The following is a 14434-nucleotide window of genomic DNA, read 5'->3' as shown; positions in this document are numbered from 1 at the left end:
GCACAGTGGGACCTGGGGGTACTTGTGCATGAAACACAAAAGGTTAGTATGCAGGTACAGCAAGTGATCAGGAAGGCCAATGGTATCTTGGCCTTTATTGCAAAGGGGATGGAGTATAAAAGCAGTGAAGTCTTACTACAGCTATATAAGGTACTGGTGAGGCAACACCTGGAATACTGCGTGCAGTTTTGATTCCCATATTTACGAAAGAATATACTTGCTTTGGAGGCAGTTCAGAGAAGGTTCACCATGTTGATTCCAGGGAGGAGGAGGTTGCTTTATGAGGAAAGGTTGAGTCGGTTGGGCCTCTACTCATTGGAGTTCAGAAGACTGAGTGGTGATCTTATCAAAGCGTATAAGATTATGAGGGGGCTTGACAAGGTGGATGTTTCCACTGATGGGGGAGACTAGAACTAGAGGGCACGATCTTAGAATAAGGGGCCATCCATTCAAAACAGCGATGAGGAGGAATTTCTTCTCTCAGAGGGTTGTGAATCTGTGCCTCGGAGAGCTGTGGAAGCTGGGACATTGAATAAATTTAAGACAGAAATAGACAGTTTCTTGAGCAACAAGGGGATAAGGGGTTATGGGGAGCGGGCGGGGAAGTGGAGCTGAGTCCATGATCAGATCAGTCATGATTTTATTGAATGGCGGAGGAGGATCGAGGAGCTGTATGGCCTACTCCTGTTCCTATTTCTTATGTTCTTATGTTCCCTTGATAAGTCGGAAGATATGCTCTTCTATAAGCACCAAAGCAATACACCATTTATGGCACAATATATTATACTACGTTGACCACTATTCTGTTAAGGTGAGGCTGTGTCTCTTCGCAGCAAAAAGATCTAATCATTGTAAGTAAGCCCCGAGGTCAATTTAAGGACTTCCACATGTCTCTTGAGATCGGCAGCTGGTTTTAAATTTTTGGCTACCTACCAAGATCAGAAGACGCCCTGAGATGACTGGATTTATTTCTCTTTAAAGAAAAAAAAAATTTTGCATCTTCGGTACGATAGACCCATGCTGAATGCAAGACCATGTTCATGAATATATTCGTTGAATTAGGAAACTGCTCCTTTTATCTTGGAAGGGAATTGGTGTCACATGCCCATTAATTCTCATGAATTATTTCACAGAATGTTCTTTGATCATTATAATATGGTAGACATAATCCTGCACTTTCCAGTTGCTATGTAGTCAGACATGTTCTTGCACTGTCCAGTTGTTATGTATAGGTAGACATGATCTTACAATGTCTAGTTGCTATGTGTAAGTATGTGCTCCAATTAGCCTGTATTCATTTTAGCTAGAATTCAGAATTCAGGAATGAGGTGAATAGAATTCTTGTCAAGAGTATGCAAGTGCTGACAAAGACCATGAAAAAAAACCCAATAAAAATGGTGGAATGCAATCCTCGAAACATTGGGGAAAATCCTGGAACCCCATACAATGAAAACAGAATTTAACCTATTCAGTCACCTTAAACCAGGGTCCCTGTTGATGACCTGGTTAAAGTTAACGGGATACACTGCATTACTTATACCTTCAAACTTTGCTCAGTTCACACTTGATATGCACCATCAAAATGTATTCATTCACAACTGAGCTTCAACATAATTAGACATACTGAGTAACACGCTTACCAGTACCATGCATGATGAAGTATATACACATTAACATTGATGGATATTTATATTGATTAGCATTGTATAACATAAAGTGTAGACAATAACCAATCACGATGTTAATAATTGAGATCATTAATATGTATAGTTCTACAGTCAAGCATAGATCTACAGCCAATCAATTGGAACCAGCTGATAAATTCAAAATAAATTACAGAATTAATATTTGAACTAACAGGTGACAAACAACATGTAGCCAAAACCCCAAAACAGGTGGAAAATGCATCTGACTAAAGTCAAAGCTTTAAAAAAAAAAAGTTGGCGTAAAAATTCAATAATGCAAAAAAAAAGTCGCTGGCACCACGATACGAGACATGCCCGCGCTCATTCAAAAAACGCAGGCAGCACGTCAACTTTGTAATTATCATGATTGCAGCGCACAGTCTAGCACTGAATGCACTGCTGGCAGGCTGTGTGCTCAGCAGAGGGCTGAAGTTTGCATTGCTCGACCAACGCTAGCTTTAATTAAAGCTAGCATGCTCCTCTTAAAGGCAGTCTGCCCCTCCTAAAGGTGAGCTGCCTTCTGCTGATGACCTGGCTCCTGTCCCCAAAGAAGTTTCATGACCTCAGATAAGTGGTCACGGTCAGTAAATGCATCGTCAAAGGCAGTCTCCTGTCAACTGCACCACTAGCCTCACTGCTGAATGCACAACCACCCCGCGCCCCGCAATCACTCACCTAGCAACAATCTTTACCAAACACAAGGCACATCTCACATTCCTAGCTTCCCCTCACCCACTTGGAGGAAACAGTGCTGGCCATTCTTGGCAGGGGCTTGGCCGAGCCCTTGTCCAGCGGCAGGATTGAATGAATACAAGCTGTCAGTATCCTCATACATTACCCTCCTTCTCACATCCCACTAACCCTTCATCCCACAATATCTTCTGATTTACAAGCTCTACATGGTGTAAGAATGCACCTCTTTCTCCTCCACCCCTCACCACAAACCTACCCTTGTGCCTTCCTCATTTCACATACCCATGAGCTGGAGCCTGCTCAGCCAGTGGGGCAACAGGAAGAGAGAGAGGAGAGTGAAGAGGAAGAAACACAATCACTCGATTTCACAATCCCAGCCACCAGGTCCTTGAGGTTGCCCTGCAAGCCCATGTGCAGTCTTTCCCATTGAAAGTCAGCAGCCTTCCACGAGCATGCTGGGGTAACACTCTGTAAGAGCACTAGGATAGGCAAAGGCACATGAAAGGCTCACTATAGGAATGCACAAGGGTAATTCGTTGATTTTTTTGTTGAACTATTCAATTTTTTGAAGATGTGACTGAAGTAGTGGACAGGAGAATATCTACATATGTTATTATATGGACCTACGGAAGGCATTTGATAAAGTCCCACATAAGAGACTAAGGTTGAAGTCCATGGAATTGAAGGCAAATTATTGACCTAGTTAGCGAATTGGTTGACCAGCAGAAGACAGAGAGAAAGGATAATGGGCAGGTATGCTGATTGGCAGAATGTGTTTTGGGGCTGCAGCTATTCACAGTATTTATTGACTACTTACATGATGGCATAGAAAACCACATATCCAAATTTGCTGATGACACAAAGATAGGCAGCATTGTAGGCAGTATAGATGAAAGCACAAAATTTAAAGGGATAGTGATAGATTAAGTGAATGGGCAAAACTGTGGCAAATGCATTTCAATGTAGGCAAATGTGAGGTGATCCATTTTAGACCTAAAAAGGATAGAGCAGGGTACTTTCTAAACTGTGCTAAAAACAGTGGTTGTCCAAAGACACTTTGGGATCCAGGTACATAGATTATTAAAATGTCATGAACAGGTACAGAAAAGAATCAAAACAGCTAATGGAATGCTGGCCTTGATATCTAGAGGTCTAGAATACAGGGCATAGAAGTTATGCTGCAGCTGTACAAAGCTCCAGTTAGACCACTCCTGGAGTACTGTGAGCTGTTCTGGGCACCACACCTTAGGAAGGATATATTAGCCTTGGAAGGAGTACAGCATAGGTTTACCGGAATGATGCCCAGACTCCAAGGGTTAAATTACGAGGAGAAATTACACAAATTAATATTGTATTCTCTAGAATTTAGAAGGTTAAGGGGTAATTTGATCAAAGTTTTTAAGATATTAAAAGGAACAGAGAGGGTATATAGAGAGAAAGTATTTCCTCTGGTTGTGGAGTCTAGGACTAGGGGACATAGTCTAAAAATTAGAGACAGATATTTCAGGAGTGAAATTAGGAAACATTTCTAAACACAAAAGGTGGTAGAAGTTTGGAACTCACTTCCGCAAACGGCAATTGATGCTAGATCAATTGTTAATTTTAAATCTGAGATTGAAAGATTTTTGTTAACCAAAGGTATTAAGGGATATGAGTCAAAAGCGGGGATATAGAGTTAGGTCGCATATCAACCATGATCTCATTGAATGGAGGAACAGGCTCGAGGTGCTAAATGGCCCTCCTGTTCCTATGGATGCATATATGGATAAAGTTAGATTGGAAAGTTTGCTTTGTGGTAGCTTGATTTCAGCATTGTGGCCAAGAGGACGTTGTGATGGTCAGTAATGTTGCCCCTAATTGTTTTTTGGGTGCACAGCCCCTTTAAGCGGCTGCACAGCCTATTCACAGGCGCAAAACTTAACATTGAAAAAGTCGGTCCCGGGCTGCATGACCAAGCACCTTAAAGGAAACATTGATGGTCAGTGACAGAGGGAAGGTAAGGTGCAGGACAAATTATAAAAGGGGAATTGGGGCAGATAATCCCAGCCGGAAAGGGGCTGCCTGTGTGGTCTCCTTCCTTCTGCTTCCTCCTTCTGCGAGCAACATGTCCCATTTGCTGCCTCTGCTCCGTCTCCATGTCATGCCGCTGCCCAAGGAGGATTACAACTAGGCTCCCCAGGACTGAGAGTAGGTGGTGTTCTCAGAGACCTTCCTTTACGAGCCAAAGACTTGCAAATGTCCAGCAGCACTCCCTGCACTCTTGAAGAACTTTTTAAGTGTATTACACCAAGTCACTATTCCAATAAAATGTAAATAAACCAGTACTAAAGCAAAAATCTAAACTTATCTGAAAGTTGTGTGCATCCCTTTAAGAGGTTTCGGCAGTGGGTCTGTCATAAGAGGGCGTTAATAAGAGCAGCGATGTCCAAAATACCAGGTTGTGCGCCAATTCACTTCACATTCCGGCTCATCTAAATATGTGAAGTGAGCGCAGACAACAGCAGCGTTTGTGCGCCAGAAGCGGGCGGAAGTGAGGCAGCCGCTATATTTTCTTCCAAACTGGCCTTAGCGGCAGGTGCAAATGGCTCTAATTTGCCGCCCATTTGGTCTGAAATCTACATATTGGGGGACGATTTCCTCTATTTGCTATGTGATAGTGACGTTGTAAATATAGTGGTAAAATTTACTGTATTTCCTACTTCCACCAAAATTGTTCTTTTAGATTTGTTTTACTATTTCACTAGAAACGGCAAAGAAGAAAACTTCTTGCTATGTTTGCAATGCCGCTGACACACTGAGCAAAGAATTTCCAAAGTTAAAATTAAGTATAAATACATGAGCTTCATCCAGAGATCAAATGTCTGCACGCATCAATGAAGGAATTTTCATATTACAACATTGCGTATGGTATATCAAACTGAACAAGTACTTGGATCAAATTATTTTTTCCTTGCATCGCTGAACACTGCACACAACTTGTACACCTTTTACATCGATTGCACAATCTTCTAGAAATATCAAACAAAATCAACTTTGAAGAGTCTCATAACAAATGTGGAAAAATGATATAATGAAAGCACATGTGGTATTAAAGATTTCATTACTACACATTTCAAAGAGAATGATGCTTAATGAAAAAGCAAAACATTATTCATGGTTCTGACAATCACTTACTTTCCACATGAAATGTATTAGTTTTGGCCTAAGCCTGTAGACGTGCTGTTTTAACAGTCGTATCTTGCCAATGGATCTGAACTTCTTGGGAGAGAGGAAATATGAGTTGTTATTTAGAGCTAGAAATTTGCTTATGCAGGTATTTAAATATTTATCTGCACAATGTTCTACAGTTGGCTACAATGGCCAAGTCTCTATATGTTCAATAGATTGTGTACTTCAGAAGTTGAACACAGAACTGAAGGGGTCATATATCATTGTCAAATATCAGTAATCATAGAATTATGGAAATTTACAGCACGGAAGGAATCCATTTTGGCCCATTGTGTCGACGCTGGCCAACAAAGAGCTATTCAGCCTACTTCCACATTCCAGCTCTAGCTCTGTAGCCCTGTAAGTTATGGCACTTCAAGTACAGATCCAGGTACTTTTTAAATGTGATGAGGGTTTCTGCCTTACCACTCTTTCAGGCAGTGAGTTCCAGACCCCCACCTCCCTCTGGGTGAAAACAATTCCCCTCAAATCCCCTCTAAACCTCCTACCAATTACTTTAAATCTAGGCCCTCTGGTTGACTTCTCTGCTAAGGGGAATAGATCCTTTTTATCAACTCTATCTAGGCCTCTCATAATTTTATAAGCCTCAATAAGGTCACCCCTCTGTTCCAAAGAAAACAACCTTAGCCTATCCAACCTTTCCTCATAGCTAAAATTCTCCAGTCCAGGCAACATCCTCATAAATCCCCCCTGTACCCTCTCTAGTGCAATCACAGCTGGAGGACAATGTTGGATGAATCTATGGATGCAGTTATTTGCATCATTGCAAGGCAGTTTCTATTTTGCAGCAACACGGAGGTGACAGTATAGCTATGGAGCCAAGTCTCATTCTGACTCATAAGTGCAAGTCCCCTTGGGGAGAGTGTTATAAATAGCCATGTTTAAGGCTATCTCTGGTCACTTTAATAATCAGGATAATCAGATAAACCAATCAGAGTTTAAGACAGAATATAACACATTAATTATACAGTAAAAACATAGGACCATAACAAGTAGTAGATACCGATCCTGATTGGATAAGCGGCTGGTGCATGAGCAATTCTCTTCCTTTCATCTTGAGCCTCATTCTCTCTCTCTCTCTCTCTCTCTCTCTCTCTCTTCCATCTGTGAGTACAATCTATTGGGAGGTCACTTTTCTATTTTTAGTGGTGGGCCTGAACCAGGATTTTGACATGACCTTTTAACCTATAAAGGTTTCCCAAAAACTTGCTATCGAATACCGTTTCAAGTTCTTTGTTTCTATTCTGAATCAAGAACCCTCTCTAAAGATGTCATATGATTTTTGCCAAATGCCTTTCTTTGTTTACACTTTCCCAGGGTTTCCTTCCTGTGGAATTCATGTTTTATCTCTTTTGTCATATCCTTCGTTGATCTCATAAGTCAGAAACCTGTTACCTCATTTATGAAGTAGCAAACTGCCGTGTGTTTACACTAAATCCTACCAACTTTCCATTATCTTCGCAAGCAGTTCTGTTAAGCTAACTTCAAATCCTACCTTACTTAGCATTATACATAAAGTACATAAACAAGGTTCAAGTCTTAACTTAAGAACAACAGGCAGTCGTTTAGCAACAGGGAAATTGTATATTTTCAAAGAAGCCACACCATCCATAAGAAACCAAGACATTAGCATTTCTAAGTATCTATCTGGTCCGAGGAATCTTTTCATCTCCAATTCGAACATAACCATTTAAACACGGCATGTTTTGCATCACAGTTTTAATCACATAACCATATACATTTTTAGCCATCTTTAGTTTCTAACTGAGCATATCAAATGCATTGGGCTTAACTCCAGTGCAGTGTCAAGATTAATTTTTAAATTGTTCAGGAGATCCTTTATACCTTTTGCATATTTTATATACTGAAGTAAATCTTTAAAAAAAAAATCTTCTGCCCAACTGTCTTAGATCAGCAGGGCAGGGATAACCACTATGTACAAGTCACTCCAAGTGATCAAATTCTATACAGAAAAGATATATGTAATAAAGCTACCACCTCAATTTCTTTCACCTGTTATCTGGGTTGCTTATGGGCATCATTATACTACAGGCACTGCTTTGAGAACTGTACCGACTGAAAGCAATGCAAATCCTAGCTATACTGCCAGCTGTGTATCACTCTCTGGGTGGGAAGATGGAACCGCCCACTTCCAAATGCCAATTAAATGCTAATGCCAACAAGGACTCAATGTGATATGCTGAGTGGTCTCTGGTGACACTAAAAAGATTCAGACCATCTCTGAACTCCGAATTCCTTTGCTTTCCGTCAGTTACGGTTACACTGCAGTTGAGGTAAAGTGAGGCAGTGTCAGATCAATGCCCCAAGATGGCTTAACAACAACCTCTAAATTCAAGTTGATGGTGGCATCTCACACAAATTTCACAAAATAGTTTGACCAAATCACTTTGCATCAACACGATCTGTGTCGTACAATTGACCTACACATCGCAGGATGATCACAAGGTTTATCTACAGCTGTTTTACCCGATAGTTAGCAGGTGTACTGTGAATCTTTTTGGAAGTATCAGTTTAATAGAATGTATAGCTGGTGCCCCGACAGTAGGCTAAACATGTGGTATTAATTACAATGGGTATCTGAAATACTGCAGGCTCGGTTAATGAGTTTTGGACTTTCTCTTTGCAGACTCTACGAACCGAGACTCTCTGGATGCAATCGAACGCTGCATATTTCTGTTGTGTTTAGATGTCCCAAGCGGTGTTGAGCAGACTGATATAAACCTGGCTCTGCAGATAATGCATGGAGGTGGCTGGCACAAAAATAGTGCAAATCGCTGGTACGACAAAACTATGCAGGTAATGGACATATCTGTGTAACGATAAATTATCTAACGAGAAAACTAAATTGTGGGAGTGTTTCTTCCCAATAACCAAAGATCACATCATTGACAGTGTTGAAAAATATTAGCTTTGAAACTTCTGTTGGTGATATTAGTGGACGAATGCTAAATGTGTTCAAATGACATTCCTTGGCTTCTTCTATTTAACATAAGAATTTAACGTAACAAAGGGTATAGTAGCATAGTGGTAATGTTGTTGGATTTGTAATCCAGAGGCCTCGACTAATGATCTGATAGAAGAGTTCAAATCCCACCACAGCAGCTGGGGAATTTAAATTCAGTTAATAAATAAATCTGGAGTAAAAGGTAATACCAGTAATGGGGACCATGTAACTAACGGATTGATGTAAAAACCCAACTGGTTCACTTGGGCCCTTTAGGGAAGTAAATCTGCTGTCTTTATCTGCTTTGGCCTAATATGTGACTCTAGATCCACATCCCTCTGAAATGGCCACTCAGTTGCCAAGGCGACGGCTCGCCACCACCTTCTCAAGGGGCAGTTAGGGAGAGGGGGCAATACCCAAGATCCACATGTTTATTTTAAATGGTATTTACACCAATACTTCTGTCTAAAACCATGGAGATCAATGGGTTTGATGAGAATAGCGTATTCTGTGCCAAAGTCTACTCTCTACGATGCCAGACAGATAGGGCCAGGTTGTCATTCCTCTACAAGATTTTAACTAGATGATAGTTGCTCGTGTTAAGCCAGATCTCCACATGTCAACCAGAAGCACAAGAACTACTGCAATTCAAAGTTTGTTGTACACAGAATACAAGTGATAAGATTCAAAGAGTCTTTCTTCTACGTGCAGAGAGTTTCACTCTACCCTTTTAACACCAAAGTTGAAATATAGAATTAACTTGGCAATTGTTGAACCAGGTTTGCTGGAGCAGGCATTAGGCTACGAGGTATCCGTGGTCTGCGGGCACTCGTGTACAAATTTTCTTCTTGTTCCATTGATCGACAAATGCAATTTCAGGAGCTCTTGTTAAAGTTGTCTCTGACTGCATGTTGTTGCACCACCTAATGCAAAAAATGACTCCTTTATAGCTGGATGCAACAGCTGTGTGGTCCAGCATTTATCTTGGCAAAACAGCAGAACGGATAGTTATCAGAAGTAATATTAGTAAACATTTGACGTTTAACTTTTGGGATGACCTCATAATAACGCAGCCTTGCATAGACTCGAGGGGAATGAAGGGATATGGAGCTAGTGTGGGAGGGTGGAGTTCAGGTCGAAGATCAACCATGATCTTATTGAGTGGCGGAGCAGGCTCGAGGGGCCGTATGGCAGACTCCTGCTCCTAGTTCTTCTGTTCTTACTGATAAGTCCTTACTATACAGTGTAAATGCACATGAGGCCCATGCTTGAGAGAAGGTCAGTCTGTGACCTGTCCTTTATTCCTTAGCACTCAAGTGATGAAGGTGGGCAGAGCTTCCCGTTTTCTACCCGAAGGTCCAGGTTAGGAGTGTCTCCCAAAAGTTCATCACCTAATGGTCATTGTTCTCACAGTGTATAACTTAGGTCAGATTATACATGGGTTACAATGCTGGTTGAATACATGACATCACCTCCCCCCCCCCCCAAAGTCTTATTGGGATCAAAGGTTGAGTCTCTCTGGTGGTTTACGCTCTCTTGTAGAGCGCCTGAGTTGGGGCTTCGGTTGTTGGGCGCTGGCCTGAGTGTCTGCTGTTTGCGGTGCCTCAGGCCTGTCCGGACTGTCCACAGTGACTGGGCTCTCCTCCCTTTGATTCGGTCACCTGTGGTGGAGTGAACTCTATGTCGTGTTCTTCCTCTGCTTCTACGAGGTTGCTGAACCTCCTTTTTGTTTGATCCACATGTTTACGGCAGATTTGTCCATTGGTAAGTTTAACTACTAGAATCCTATTTCCCTCTTTGGCAACCACAGTGCTTGCGAGCCATTTGGGCCCTGCAGCGTAGTTGAGGACAAAAACAGGGTCATTTACATCAATACATCGCGCCCTCGCATTCCTGTCATGGTAGTCATATTGTGACTGGCACCTGCTCTCAACAATTTCTTTCATGGTGGGATGTATAAGTCCTTTTCATTAGCAGCTCTGCGTGTGGAATCCCTGTGAGCGAGTGTGGTCGGGATCTGTAGGCCAACAAGAGGCGCGATAAGCGCCTTTGTAGGGAACCCCCTTGGATTCTGAGCATCCCCTGTTTGATTATCTGCACTGCTCGTTCTGCCTGGCCATTTGAGGCCGGCTTGAACGGTGCCATTCTGACATGGTTAATTCCATTGCCTGCCATGAAGTCCTGGAATTCAATGCTTGTAAAGCACGGGCCATTGTCACTGACCAAGACGTCCGGTAGACCGTGGGCGGCGAACATTGCTCGTAGACTTTCTACCGTGGCAGAGGATGTGCTTGAATTTAAAATTTCACACTCGATCCATTTGGAGTAGGCGTCTATTACAACCAAAAACATTTTTCCCATGAAAGGACCTGCGTAGTCCACATGGATGCGTGACCAAGGCTTGGCGGGCCAGGACCAGGAGCTAAGGGGGGCTTCCCTGGGTGCGTTGCCCTGCTGGGCAAATGTGTTGCACCTGCGAACACAAAGTTCCAGATCTGCGTCTATCCCTGGCCACCAAATGTGTGACCTGGCAATTGCCTTCATCGTGACAATGCCCGAGTGCTCATTGTGGAGTTCTCTGATGAACACCTCTCTGCCCATCTGGGGCATGACTACGCGGTTTCCCCACAGTAGGCAATCGGCCTGAATCGAGAGTTCATCCTTGCGCCTGTGAAATGGTTTAAATTTCTCAGGGCATGCCCTGTATGTGGCTGCCCAGTCCCCATTCAGGACACATTTCTTGATTAGAGACAATAGCCAGTCTCTATTTGTCCAAACTTTAATCTGACGGGCTGTTACGGGTGAGCCTTCATTTCCGAAAGCTTCAACAGCCATGACCATCTCAGCAGCATGCTCGGTAGCCCCCTCAGTGGTGGCTAGTGGAAGCCTGCTGAGTGCATCGGTGCAGTTTTCGGTGCCCGGTCTGTGCCAAATTGTATAGTCATAGGCGGCTAACGTGAGTGCCCACCTCTCTATGCGGGCTGATGCGTTTGCATTTATGGCCTTGTTGTCGGCCAAAAGGGACGTTTGGGGTTTGTGATCTGTCTCCAGCTCAAATTTCCTGCCAAACAGGTACTGGTGCATTTTCTTTACCGCATATACACATGCGAGCCCCTTTCTGCCTGGAGGCATAAGCTACCGGCTGTAACTGACCCTTGGCATTGACATGCTGCAACACACACCCGACACCATAGGACGACGCACCGCACGTTAACACAAGTTTCTTACATGGGTCATATAACGTTAACAGATTGTTGGAACATAACAAATTGCGTGCTCTATTAAAAGCCCTTTCCTGGCTGTCCCCCCAGACCCATTCGCGACCTTTGCGTAGGAGCACGTGTAGCGGCTCTAGCAGCGTGCTCAATTTGGGAAGAAAGTTACCAAAATAGTTCAGGAGCCGCAGGAACGAACGCAGCTCCGTCGTGTTACGGGGTCTGGGTGCTCTCTGGATCGCTTCCGTCTTGGACGCAGTAGGGCTGATCCCGTCTGCTGCTACCCTCATCCCCAGGAATTCTACCTCTGGAGCTAGGAAGACGCACTTCGCCTTTTTCAGTCGCAGCCCTACCCGGTCCAGTCTGTGTATCACCTCCTCCAGGTTGTGGAGGTGTTCTTCCGTATCGTAACCCGTGATGAGGATGTTGTCCTGAAAAACCACCGTCCCTGAAATCGACTTGAGGAGGCTTTCCATATTTCGTTGGAAGATCGCGGCGGCCGAGCGAATCCCGAACGGACATCTGTTGTACTAAAACAACCCCTTGTGTGTCGTGATGGTAGTCAGCTTCTTTGACTCACTCGCCAGCTGCTGGGTCATGTAAGCTGAGGTCAGGTCCAATTTTGAAAAATGTTTGCCACCGGATAGCGTCGCAAAGAGGTCCTCCGCTCTCGGTAGCGGGTACTGGTCTTGGAGTGACACCCGATTGATGGTGGCCTTGTAATCACCACATATCCTGACCGACCCATCCGCCTTGAGCACCGGCACAATCGGGCTCGCCCAGTCACTGAATTCGACTGGCGAGATGATGCCTTCCCTCAGCATGCCCCAACATTCGCCTTCTATCTTTTCCCGCATCACGTACGGCACTGCCCTGGCCTTGTGGTGTACTGGCCTGGCGTCCGGGTTTATGTGAATCACTACCTTGGCCCCCATGAAAGTGCCAATGCCAGGTTGAAATAATGAGTCAAATTTGTCCAGGATCTGTGAGCATGATACTCTCTCCACAGAGGAAATTGCATTGACATCGCCCCATTTCCAGTTCATGACAGCAAGCCAACTCCTCCCCAGTAGTGCGGGACCGTCCCCCGGGACAACTCAGAGTGGCAATCTGTTCTCCGAATCTTTGTGGGTCACGACTACCGTGGCGCTGCCTAGCACGGGAATGATCTCCTTTGTGTATGTTCGTAGCTGTGCATCAATCGGCGATAATTTTGGCCTCCTGGCCTTGGATGCCCACAACTTTTCAAACTGTTTGATACCCATCAGGGACTGGCTGGCCCCCGTGTCTAACTCCATTGATACTGGGATGCCATTGAGAAGCACTTTCATCATTATCGGTGGCGTCCTGGTGTATGAACTGTATACATGCGCCACATGAACTCGCTGAACTTCAGCTTCCAGTGATGTCCCCCAGCATTCATTTCTGCAATTTCTGTAGGTATTTTGCTCATCTCTGCAAACTCTGGCTGAGTGTGTGCCTCCACACCTCCAACATGAGCTGCTGTTGGAAACAAAAGGTCCCTTGCCAGTCGATCGTCCCGGACTGCCCCTGTTATTGTCCTTGAGTACGCCATTAACAGGTGTTGATGGCCCCATTATTGGCCGCATTGTCCCTTGCAATGGTGTGAATTACCGTTCAGCTTGCCATTGTCTCTGTCGAACTCCCCCTCTGGGTTCGACTACATGTTGGGGCATGCCCGATTGCCCTTGTCTGCCTGGAGAACTGTGTGCTACTTTAACAATGTTGAATCTCTGTCCCAACCATTCCTTAACACAGTACCTCTCGTCTGTTCTGCTAGTGGCCATGCTCGCGTGGTTTAAATCCCAGTTTCTCGTCGTCATTGATAGGTCCTTACAATACAGTATAAATGCATACGAGGTCCATGCTTGAGAGAAGGTCAGTCTGTGACCTGTCCTTTATTCCTTAGCACTCAAGTGATGAAGGTGGGCGGAGCGTCCCCTTTTCTATCGGAAGGTCCAGGTTAGGAGTGTCTCCCACAAGTTCACCACCTCGTGGTCATTGTTCTCACAGTGTACAACTTAGGTCAGATTATACATGGGTTACAATGCTGGTTGAATACATGACACTTACATACAGTTTAATTTAGAAAATACTGACAAATTTCCACTTTTTTTCCTACAGTTTATTGTTGGAAATGATGGAGCGTGTGGGCTGGTCTATGAGCACTCACCTGCAGAAGGCATTGCGGTTGTACAATGTGTTGAGCATCTACTCTCTTACATGTATGTCATTGTTTTCTTGATGTTTTTCTTCCTTTATTAATTCCTGTTTTGTAAAAAGTCAAACTTGGAAAAGATTTGCTAATTGGTAATTTTACCAGAGACGGTAGATGAACAATGGCATTGGCAGAAATCTCAGTGGAATTTAAGGTTTTATGAGCAGGGCATGTTTGTTTATATATCAGTTTGCTATAACTGGGGAAAGTGCAATGTAAAAAATAGATCAGTCCTTCTCCATCATGTCGTGTCAGCCATCCCTTTTCAGAAAATGAGGTGCCTCGCTACAGAGAAAAGTAGTGAGTTATTAAGCTCACAGGATAGTAAATGAGTTGATGGCACAAATTATTACAAATGGGTATGATTTGGTGGCCATTACAGAAACGTGGTTGCAGGGTGGCCAGGACT

General features: G+C 43.8%; 1 protein-coding gene across 1 annotated transcript in view; it reads left to right on the top strand.

Annotated features, from left to right (window-relative positions):
* Window positions 1-14434, top strand: part of chata (choline O-acetyltransferase a) — a 47418-nt gene that overhangs the window by 9017 nt on the left and 23967 nt on the right. Inside the window, exons 7-8 of the mRNA XM_070865360.1 lie at window positions 8254-8423; window positions 13932-14032. Coding sequence (XP_070721461.1) covers window positions 8254-8423; window positions 13932-14032 — 271 coding nt within the window. The remainder of the gene's footprint in view (window positions 1-8253; window positions 8424-13931; window positions 14033-14434) is intronic.

The sequence above is a fragment of the Pristiophorus japonicus genome, chromosome 22 (assembly GCF_044704955.1).
Source record: "Pristiophorus japonicus isolate sPriJap1 chromosome 22, sPriJap1.hap1, whole genome shotgun sequence".
Taxonomy (NCBI): Eukaryota; Metazoa; Chordata; class Chondrichthyes; family Pristiophoridae; genus Pristiophorus; species Pristiophorus japonicus.
The sequence above is the reverse complement of the archived record's forward strand: the minus strand, read 5'-3'. Positions and strand labels throughout refer to the sequence as shown.